Here is an 11,486-nt window from a genome sequence, read left to right on the forward strand (position 1 = left end):
TGATACAAATTTTATGGAAATATCTGTTGAAAGATATATTATGTATTTAGATATTTTGTGGAGAATTCAAAATCCACGTGTTTCAGAATGCATCTTCAAACAAAACTGAAGACTGTTCTGGTCTATCCGTATCTCTGCGCTCTTAAGACATATGCTTATTTTCTTCTTCCTCGGGATATATGATTGGAATTCTTTGAGATGTACTACAACATATGACGCTCAATTTCTGCTATGAAATGTATCATAAAGCACATAGAGGGCGCCTGGGTGGCTCAGTTGGTTAAGCGACTGCCTTCGGCTCAGGTCATGATCCTGGAGTCCCGGGATCGAGTCCCGCATCGGGCTCCCTGCTCGGCAGGGAGCTTCTCCCTCTGACCCTCTTCCCTCTTGTGCTATCTCTCATTCTCTCTCTCTCGAATAAATAAATAAAAAATCTTTAAAAAAAAAATAAAGCACATAGAGTTATCTCCCTCTTAAATTGTTCAGGAACATTTTGAAGCAGACAAAGAATTAGTAGTTTTTGTCTGTCTGTTTCTTCTTCTAGGCTGTGGGATCCTCAAGGAAAGGGCTGATGTCATATTTATTTTCTGCAATCCTGGTGTTCTGTATTGGCTGAATGAATGCACATTCTTTTGTTGACAGGAAAGGAAGCTTTCCGAACATCTTGGATGCCTCCATGCGGGGCTTGTGGATGAGCAGTGGAACTTTGGAAAAAATGATAGGAGCTTGAAATACATTGAATGCTGCCTCCAGAATTTTCCAGGATTTGGTGTGCTGGGTCCAGAGGGGGACCCTATCTCTTGGACTGTGATGGAACAGTCTTGTGAGATGAAAATGTGTTACACTGTCCCCACATACCAATACCAAGGCTACATGAAGAAAATTGTTTTCATTTTATAAAGTATTTTATTCAGAAAAAAATGCCATTTTATTTGGCGGTGGCATATGATAAAGAAGAAAAATGTCATGCACTGAGAAATGTGGGGTTTAATGCTATTCCTTGTGGCTGGCATTGATGGAAATGCACTGCCAAGAAATATTGCTTAGTGCCATTGCCCATTGCAAGCCTTTCTTATCAGTGAAAAAAATACCATTTTCAAACACAAACCTGATAATGTGTATTAGCACAAAAACATCCAATGATTTCGGGTCTATGCATTACTTAACCCACCCTTGTATAATATTTTGTCCTCCATTATTACAGAAAAATGGAAGCTTGAACTTTGGTGTTTACTCTTTATGGTGAGAGACCTCTCAGAATTAAAATCATCCAATGTCAATTAGTGCCAGGATAGCTCTTTCAAAGCAACATTTGCCACTTTGAAGTCTTCCTTCATGAAAGAATCCTGCTTTTTCATGCTTCTATGCTTTAAAATTAAAAGTCTATTTTGAAACTTGTCTCCTCTGCTACTGTCCATTTCCTCTGGCAAAATATTCCAAGGGAACTTTCAAAAGTTCAGTTTTTTTTTTTTAAGATTCATTTGTTTATTTATTTGACAGAGAGATAGCAAGAGAGGGAACACAAGCAGGGCACGTGGGAGAGGGAGAAGCAGGTTTCCCGCTGAGCAGGGAGCCCGATGCGGGGCTCGATCCCAGGGCCCTGGGATCATGACCTGAGCTGAAGTCTGATGCATAACGACTGAGCCGCCCAGGTGCCCCAAAAGTTCAGTTTTTGATCCTGGGTGCCCTCAAGAGTTTTGAGATACTCTACCGAACTAAATTATGTGGCCATCAGTGAACGTTTGGTTTTCTTTTCCTTTTTAAGATTTTATTTATTCCCAAGAAGAAAATAAATATACGTTTTAAGATTGTGGGTGTATGAGAGAGAGAGAGATAGCAAGTGCAAGCCTGACCAGGGGGAAGGGCAGAGGGAGAGACTCCCCGCTGAGCAGGGAGTCTGATGTGGGGCTCGATTCCAGGACCCCAGGATATTGACCTGAGCTAAAGGCAGATGTTTAACCAATTGATCCACCCAGGAACCCTGAAAGTTTCGTTTTTCTGATTAGCCTTTTATCAGAGGGCTGGAAAGGTTGAGTTGTGTGGCTTAATTTCATATTTCCAGCATGACTTTTCTGTCTCTTTATGTTAGTTTCCTATTGTTTTTGTGACAAATCACCACAAATTTAATGGCTTAAAGCAGCAAAATTTATTATCTTACATATCTGGTGGTCAGAAAGGCAAAATGGATCTTAGGAGAGGAAAAGCAAAATGTCAGCATCAGTTGCTCCTGGAGTTTGGTCGGGAGACAGTTCCTTCTGGAGTCTGGAGGGAAGAATCCATTTCCTGCCCTTTCCAGCTTGGAAAAGCTGCCTTTAGGACTTAGGCTGTGGTCTGGCATTCCTTTGTGTGCTTTTCCCTCACAACCTTCTTCTCTTCTGTACTCAAATCTCTCTCCATGTCTCTCTCACATGGACACTTGAGATTACACTCAGAACTTGGGTTAAGTCAGCATACTCATCCCATCTCAAAATTCTTATTTAATCCCATCAGCAAAGTCCCTTTTACCACATAATTTAGCTTTCAAAGCTTCTAGGTAGTAGGACCTAGATAGCATTGTGGGTCATCATCCATCCTACCATATAGGAGTGTCAGGTTTATGTTTCTCTATGAGCAAAGTCACTGCATACTTCCAGAACGTACAGGTTCTCAGTCCAAAACTGACTAGCATTTGTATATTCTAGGTCTGGATCATGGGAGAGAACTTTAGTTTGAACCCTGTGCCTATAAAAAATTCTATCAATTATGACTTAGAGGTCAGGTCACAAAGAAACACTGATATTCAGGGCCCATTCATGCAGGGGATCTGGGGAATAAAGCACCATAGATACAACAGAATTGGATCACTGCCATGGGACAGTGACTGTTGTATTTTCCACTCACTTTTCTGAGTGGAAATTTTATTTTAAGCGGTGGGATTCTGGCCATACTCTACTATGCTGTATTGGGTATGTGAGTAGGGTGAAAGGGAATGGTAGGATTCATCTCTAGACCACAAAAAGCTGCATCCTGATGTGATGGAGACAGGCACATCACTCAGAAATTCTGGACTATCTAGGGGAGTGGGTAAATACATCTATGACATAGTCCGCCAGAAGATGGAGAAAAAAAGACAATTTCCATCTTATCTCTATCTTCCAGATAACAGGCAAGTGCATCTATTTTATACCCGAATCTTAACTTGCAACTTAGACTGATATATTTATATTTTAGCTTCCTAGACTATGGATAAGAGAGGGTCGGCATGGAGACTTAGCAAGTCATGCTTCTATCCTCCACAGAAGGGCAGAACCAGAGGAAAGGACAGAAAAGCTAGGATTTTCTGTGGGCATTTGCGATAGGGGCTGAGGTTACAGGTGACACAAAAAAGAAAAAACATTAAGATTACCAAAGAATTTTGGGTTTTAGAGGAACAACAAGTCTTTTTTCCTTCCCTCTAAAGTTTATTTACCCATTATTTTGTGATGCAGAGAATGGGGTCACCTTACCAGTTAGGAAGATGGGATGGATGTATCCTCCTAAGCATTCAGAACGGTAAATACCAAATTCTTTGTATGTATATAACAGAGGCTTGAGATAGCTTCAAATCAAAAAAAAAAAAAATTAGAAAATAAATCAGAATTTACTTAAACTCTTCTATGTGTTTTGCACATCCACATGATTCTCTAAAACTTTTTTAATTTAAAAGAATTTTCATTATACTTTAAGGAAACAGCCCCAAATACTCTAAATTATTGGCATATTTTCTTGAAAAAAAGAAAACCTTTTTTCTAATATTCCATGGATTCAATCTGATTATCTTGAAGTGACAACTCTTGTTTGTTATGGTCTTTGTTATGGTTCTCGTTTTTCTCTTCGTTTAAGAATTTATAAAACCTCTCATTTTTCTGTTTAATGTCACAAAGAATTGAATCCACAGAATAGCCATATTCAATAAGGGCTTGGATTTTACCTTCATGGTTGTAAAAATGCCCAACGGTATGAATAGCGACCAATTCGCCAGATGTATTAAACACTGGGGAGCCAGAGGATCCACTGGAAAAGCTGGTATCATAGCTAAGTGTGTCAGTTCTCCAAAGTTCTGGTAGGAAACTTTTTTGGGTGAACATGGAGAAAGCATTATACGGGGCAGCATGGGGTCCTACCATCCCATCTCGGTGTTGTTCTGGGTACCTCAATAACCGCTGATTTAGAGGAATCACAGCACAGCCATCTATCTTCTTGACCTGGCCTTCTGGGTGACCAATTAAATAAACCAAACCACTAGACGGTTGAGAGGAAATTCGTCCAAACAGTCCTGGAGGGAATCCATTTTCATTTTTGCTTAGCTTTAGAATGGCATAATCTAGAGGTCCATCAGACACTTCAAACCATGGCTCAATGTCATACCAATCAACGTCAACAGGGCTGAACCTTTTGTAAGTGAAAGTTACCTTTGCACATTTGCTTATTATAGCTGGCCACAAACTTGGATCTGTGCCTTCTCCCACCATAAGATGTATTACATGTCGACAGGTGAAAATATAACCATGATTGAAGACAAAACAAGTAGCAGACCCTCGATTTCCATTATTGTCCCATGTCATGAACCCAACTGACTTACTAAGATGAATAAGATCTTCACAGGTTGCAACTGCAGTAGAATTTTCAGTCACTTTCCCAAAGTACTTTTTATATACGTTGAATTGTTGAAAGGTTGTCAGTTTGGTTCTCTTCCGTTCATTCCAAAAATACTTACTCATCCAAAGTGCCTCCCCATTAAAATTTGGATATTGATCCATTATACTTTTGTCCAATATTTGGCGATTCTTTAGCCAGAGGTTAGTCGCCATCCTCGGCATGGCTTGAATAACATGCATCATACGCACATGGGGCCTTTGCCTATGTCTTGAGTTGTTCCTCCAGTGTTTTCTGTTAAAACTATTATAATACCTCCTCATTCTGGAAATTGTGCGTCGTTTTTTACCTTCAATACCATGCCCTAGACTCTGAGGTGGGACGAGTTTTTCTCTGGTGGACTCTACAACTTCAGTTTCCCCATCGGTCTCTGGTTCGTGTTCTTTGCTCTCAGACTGTATCTGATCCCAGGGACTGATTTCATCAGTGGCATTTTCATTCTGATTAATTTTTTTAGGAGCACCTCTCCTGACCCGTGTCTTAAAAATGTCCATTTCTAAGGTTTTTCCACATACTTCATCCACCAGGGACTGCTTTCCATGAATTTTCTGATGATCTTCCATTACTTTCCATTCATATTTGTCAAGGTCGGACCGAAATCGGCCATCCTTGCTTAGAGCTACTTTGATAGTCTCACCCTTTAATGCATAGATACAAAGTGTACTTCCTCTTTCATGAAGTTCCTTGATCTTGACAATCTTCTTTATATTCCTTCCAACAGCAACAATGTGAAAAAGAACGCATTCCATGTTTGGATCTTCACACTGGCGAAACATCTGATCCTGGTTACCCTTTTTTTGACCAAATGTTATTTGAAAATGGGAATCTTCAGGTAGGCACTTGAGGGGCATTCCTAAATTTACATATCCGCCTATAGTTTTCTCTTCATAAACAAGGATGTTCTTATTAAGATGATTCCCCATCCTTTCACTGAAATTTTCCTTAGCTATCAGGGCTGAGTAGATACTCTCAGTGGGTTTACCATGGCCTCGAAACACACTACGGTCTGATTTCCCGGAGATTTTACTCAGGGTAAAAGTAAAAGAACATTTTTTACTGGTGCTCAAGTCTCGGTTCTGAATTTCCACAGAGGCTTCCTGCTTGACTTCACTTTTAAGCTTAATGGGACTGCTATGCTCTTTCCTGTCAGACAGAGAATGAGCAGCAGGTATGCCAGGACATGTCTGCCTCATGACAGTATCCTTAAAAAAGGAAAGATGAAAAACTTAGTAGGAACCACCTTTAATAATGTTTCATGGTTTTCTAATTATAAAACTAATAGATACTGTGAAGAATTGGATAATAACATGGATAATGAATAATGGAGAAAAAATACCAATCAAGTTATTCTATCACCAGAGATAACCATTCTACATGTTGTTTTATTTGTTTCTATGATTTCATATGCACATACAAATCACTAAGCAATCTGCCATTGATTGACATGTCATGAAACACATTTAATGACATACATGCCATTCAACAACCTCTGAAAACACAATTTGAGGGGCCACAGGATATTTTACCGTACAATAATTTCTAATCCATTCTTCTGTTGCTGGATACTTAGATTGTTTCCAGGTTTTTACTACTCTAAATATGACAAACATTTCTACACACAAAACATTTTGTCTCAACATCTGAGTATTTCCCTAGGCTAGATTCCCTGAGGTAGAAAAACTGAGACTAAGGTTATAATGTACTTCACAACATCTAAGCTGCCCAACTCCTTGCCAGAGAAACTGCAGCAGTTCATCCTGCTTCTTTTCCCCCCTTGCTGCCCAAAGAGGCCAACCATATGGTTGATTCCTCCAAAGGATTTCATTCAGTACTACTATTTTAGATGTCTACCAAATGATAAATGAGATGCCATTTAATTTGACTGTTTTTAAAATCTGTATTACTTACTAGCAAAACTGGAGCTACTGAATGCACCTCTTGGACAGGTGAAACATCACCTTGCAAAAATTCCCATTAAGTATCTGTTTAGTTCTATTCGGTACATGTTTCAACAGCAGTAAGGAAATACATGATATACTAAAATGATTGATAAATCCCAGGATCGGATAGATATACAAGTAAATACACATGGGCATATACACATAAATATACATATTCAAAAACATATACAAATAGAACCAGTTGGTAATAGCCTGGGAAAAAGTATTGATGATCTGATGGCAACAGGAATCAAAACCAAGGACATAGGTGAAAAACATGACACCAGAGGATTCAGTAGAACTTGGATGGGAATTCCTGTGGAGTCTCAAGTCTTGGACTTATTCTATATGAACGAAGAATAAAGCTGGAGAGAGTCAACTCAGGAGGGACAGAGGGGCTTGGTTTATTTAGGAGGCCAGTGCAATTGAATGAGCTCTGTCTGGTTTCAGGCACAGTGAGTTTCTTCCTCTCATGGTGCTTTCCTTTTCCTTTGCATTTATTCATTTCCAGGTTTTTTTCTACAAAAAAATAGTGGTTCCATCCTGCTGTGAATATCCTTGAATGTTTCCCGGTGTACACGTGCAAGAATGTCACTCAGGGGTAGGAGTGGGACTGCTCCAATTTAGGATCTCTGAATACTTCCCTTTATTAAATACTGCCATATTATTTACAGAACAGTTGTACCACCTTGTACTTCCACTGTGGGACATCTACATCCTCATCCAAAGTCAGTACTGCCCAACTGTCGACATTTGCCAATCTTGTGGGTGTGAAATGGCATCTTAATTAGTTTACTTACTAATGCGAGTTGAATGCCTTTTCATGCTTCTGCCTATTCATGTCTCTTGCCCGTTTTTCTATTGGACTATATTCCTTTTGATCACTGAAAATCCTTTCTATATTCAGACACAAGTCGTTTATTTATTATATGTCTTAAACATATTCTTGGAGTATCTGGCTTGCTTTTTCAATCTCATCAGGCGTCATTCAAGATAAGAAATCCTTAGTTTTCTGTTGTCACGTTTATTAATCATTCTATGTCATAAGATTAACTTTCATAGAATTATTCTATTTTTTTCTAAAAAGTGTAAAGGCTTGCTTTTCCTATTTTATTTTTATTGAAATAAAGCCTACTATAATCTTCTGCCACATTCTTGAATTTTTCCACACCATCAAGTCTAACTATACTGCTCCCAGATATGTTTTCTTGTGCATATGACTTGACTCCCACTATTTCCTCATGCTGGATACACTTCCCTGGTGAAATTCTATTCATCCTGTAAGATCTTTCTCAGGTGATACTGCCTAAATTTTGAGTGTGAATGAAGCATTTTCCTCTCTGCACTCCAAAACACTTGTTTGTATTTTGAGTCAGTATTATCATTTTGCATATTTTGCGTTGGTCAAAAACCGACTCTGAAGTCTGACTGCTTGGATTCAAATCCTCACCCTCAAGTTCATCATTTTTGCAACTTTAAGAAAAGGGGGTTTCAGTTTCTTCAATTTTAAAACAGGGATGATAACAACATCTGTTGTTTTATTAAATGTTGAATGAGATAATCCACAGGACGTTGCAAGAGTAATTTCAGGTACACACTAATTTCTCAGTAAGCAGTAACTGCTTACTTAGTATTTTGGCCTGTCTGTCCTTCTGATATCAAGCATCTACAGTGTTTGTTAGTGATCTTGTTGTCTAACAAGGCACACTTTGCACTGCTAATTCATACACTATCATTTGGTTTTGACAGGCACTTAGAGATGTGATCTCCCAAATATAAAATTTCCACAACACAGAGGAAGGGTTTATAACCGCCAGTCTTTATGAGCTTTTCCCCTTCCAGGATCCTAATACCATACTACGGTTGGAGAATGCTGCTGTAGCCAAGAGTTGTTAAAAAGGAGACATACCTGTGAATCTTCAGGTCTGGTACCCCGGCCATTTTCTGTAGCAGTGAATGACTTGTTCTCTTCAGGTTTCATGGAGTTCATGATGACTTCTAAGAAACTATGACTCACTTCTGCTAGTGGCCAAGTCAGAGAAACAACGGTTGGATTTACCCTCCCACTTGCAATGACTAAAAACAAAGGAAAGACAAGGTACATGAAACAACTTTCAAACACTGGGCCCCAGGCAGTGCAGAACAGTGATCTCCTACCCCTCAGAGACAGAAATCAAATGAGGTAATCCCCATGAACCTCTAGCTTTCTGCCTGGGGAGTGTTTCCAGACCATATCTCAGGGAAGGGAAACAGCAGAGCCTGGCAGTTTCCTTGGCTTGAGAAGACAAGCTCAGGGTCATGGGAGGCCGAAGTGGCTGGAGTTTGTGGGGCAGACTACTAGAGAGAAGAGAGCTACAGCTACACACAGAATCGGAGATCTGCAGTGGGTACCCCCTGAAATCTCAGCCGAGTATCAGTCAGTCCATGCATGTGAGGAAGCTACTGGAAGCCAGGGGAAGAACCACTTGAAGGAAAAAGAGGAACAATTCTGAGGCTCACACAGGCCTGAGAATAGTTTCTCCTCCCAAAAGCCAAACTAGAAAACTTCACCATGCATGAGGTATCGGGTCGAGTATTCAGGAAGGTATTGTCTCTGTAGTGGGATAGAAGTAGCCCCAGACTGAAGGCTGCTCTGGTCCCACCTAAGGAAGTTGAATGGCAACGTTTGCTGGGATCAAACTGTTTGCAAGTCACATAACTGGGCATTAGAGCAAAGCTTAAGAAGATCGATGAGAACTGAAACATTTCTGGCACCCCAAAATGTGGAATTAACAAAGCTGGATGTCCAATACAAAATCACCAGGCATGAACAGCAGAGGAAAATAGGTCCCCTAATGAAGAAAGAAACTGGGGAACAACAGAAACAGATCCAGAAGGGACACTGTTCACAGAGCTAGTAGCAAAGAACATTGAAATAGTTATTACCTTCAAACACTGGCCAAATGTAACAGGGACCAGATTTAGCCTCCACACTGAAAACAAAGCAAGACAAAATGGGCAAAAGATAGGTAACAATGATTTACAAGGAACTGGCTGGCCATCATGCAATTAAGGACAGTACAAATAAGGCACCCCCTGTGCTTACTGCAGCTGACCGCGTGAGAGATCCCAGGCCAGGCTGCGAGAGGGGCAGTACAGCAGAGCCAGCTGGAATCCCTGAGCTGAAGAGTCAGAGAGAGGGAGGTGGCAGAGGTGACAGGGCACAGAAGGGAATGACCTCCCCACACCGAGAACTTGGGATACATATAGAGGGTTCCTCTCAGGTATTCCGGGGAGAACTGAGCAGAGCAGCAACGGAAGGAAGTACCTAAGGCCAAGAAAGAAGCACCCTGAAACGTCAAACCCTCTCCCTACGCCCCTCCCAGGGATCTGGGGTTCCTCATTTGTAAATGAAGATGTTTGGTGTAGATCAACCTTTTATTGTTCCTGTGAATTACCCCCTCTGGGCTTGTTGAAAAGGAAGATATACCGGATCCCACCCTCAAAGATCATGATTCAGTGACTCTGGGCTGCAGTTATGATATTTGATCCGTGCCCCCCCCCCCAGCCGAGAACGCGCCCGCCTCCGCATCCCCCCTCCCCCTCTCCGGATGCCCAGGCACACAACAGGGCAGCTGAAACAGCTTCCTAGCTAAATCTCCAAGTGTCTTTCTAGGAGGAAAAGTCTTGATCTTTGAGGGTGGGGGGCGGGAAGGAGCTTCCTACAATGGGAGGCTGCTTATCCCTTACCCCCAAAACTTCTCGGCTCAGGACCAAGGTTTGGCCTAGTGCTCTTGACGACCACCCCTAGGAGCTCCACGTCCCACTGAGGACCAGAGCACCACTCACAGATGCGGAGTGTGTCCACGGGGCCGGTGATCGCTGCCTCGGGATTCGCAAGAGCTGAGAAGACGTGGCACGGAGGGCTCCCCGCGGGCTCTCTTCCCTTGGGAAAGTGGAAGTGAGCACTCCCGGGCTCTTGGTCCCGCCAACTAGAGGCGAGGGGGCGGTGTCTGCCCTCATTGGCCAGGAACACAGCCACTTCAGGAACCCATTGGCCACTCCCGGCACCGAGGCGGCGGGCGGGAGAGGCTGGGCGCGGACCCCATCCCGTGAGCTGGAGCCGCGTGAGGTTGCGGCTTGGTCCCTCCGCGCACGCACGCCCCACGCTGGCCCTGAGCCGGCATCTCGTTTCGGGACCGACTGCGCACTCTCCTCCGGCTCTCCCCGGTCTGTGGGGCCGCGGTCGGGCGGGGAGCTGAGCGAGCGCGGGCGGGAGTGGGAGGAGCCTGCGATTCCCGCTCTCGCGGGGCGGAGTCCGCAGCGCGTAGGCGGGACTGGCGCTCTGGGCCGGAGTCTGGAGCCTGCGGAGTGGGCGGTGGCGCGAGGCGTATCCCGGGCGGGACCCAAGGGCCGCTGGAGGGCCGGCCTGAATTGCGCAGAGGCCCTGCCAGAACCTTCCTGTGTTGTTCGGGCGCAGTACGGGCTTCCAGCGCTCTAAAGGGCCCAGAGCGGGCAGCAGCGCTCCTGTGGTCTGTCTAGTGGGACATGGCCCCCCCATCAAATGAACCAGCCTCACGGAGGCTGGTGCTAATGCACACACTTAGGCCAAAGCAAGAAGCCCAGGGATCTGAACTTCTCCCTAAATCTCCCCCCGTCCCCGCCCCCGTGATTTGCCGGAGGAGTTTTATTTTATCAAGGACCTCTTAGAGGGAAATCCGCCCAGCGGGGGCCCAGGGGCTTGCAGGCATCTCAGGCTCTGGGGCCTGGGGTTGGTTGATCACTGTAGTTCAGACCCTATTCCCAGCGGGCCGGTGTTTTGTAGTTGACATATTTGGGTCTCATGGGATCTTCGCAGTCACCCCTGGAGTTAGGTTGGCTTTTGCTCCCATT

The 11,486-nt window shown here is 43.2% G+C and overlaps 1 protein-coding gene across 6 annotated transcripts; it reads right to left on the minus strand.

The window, feature by feature from the left end:
- Positions 1 to 2,122: 2,122 nt before the first annotated feature.
- On the minus strand, positions 2,123 to 10,821 carry FAM111B (FAM111 trypsin like peptidase B). 6 transcript variants are annotated; one of them, XM_025879013.2, is made up of 5 exons: positions 10,443 to 10,821; positions 9,700 to 9,770; positions 9,540 to 9,586; positions 8,524 to 8,690; positions 2,123 to 5,876 (listed from the first exon to the last, which is right to left on the minus strand). In XM_025879013.2, the coding sequence occupies exons 1-5, from the start codon at positions 10,614 to 10,616 to the stop codon at positions 3,768 to 3,770; spliced, it is 2,568 nt and encodes an 855-aa protein (XP_025734798.2). In that variant the 5' UTR covers positions 10,617 to 10,821; the 3' UTR covers positions 2,123 to 3,767. The 6 variants fall into 6 exon arrangements, with proteins under 6 accessions (XP_025734798.2, XP_025734802.2, XP_025734800.2 ...); XM_025879017.2 differs by lacking the exon at positions 9,700 to 9,770 and having other exon boundaries at positions 10,443 to 10,565; XM_025879015.2 differs by lacking the exon at positions 9,700 to 9,770 and having other exon boundaries at positions 10,344 to 10,560.
- Between the last annotated feature and the right edge of the window lie 665 nt (positions 10,822 to 11,486).

This window comes from Callorhinus ursinus, unplaced genomic scaffold, assembly GCF_003265705.2.
Source record: "Callorhinus ursinus isolate GAN/ISIS: 27379988/994484 unplaced genomic scaffold, GSC_fseal_2.0 scaffold21, whole genome shotgun sequence".
Lineage (NCBI taxonomy): Eukaryota > Metazoa > Chordata > Mammalia > Carnivora > Otariidae > Callorhinus > Callorhinus ursinus.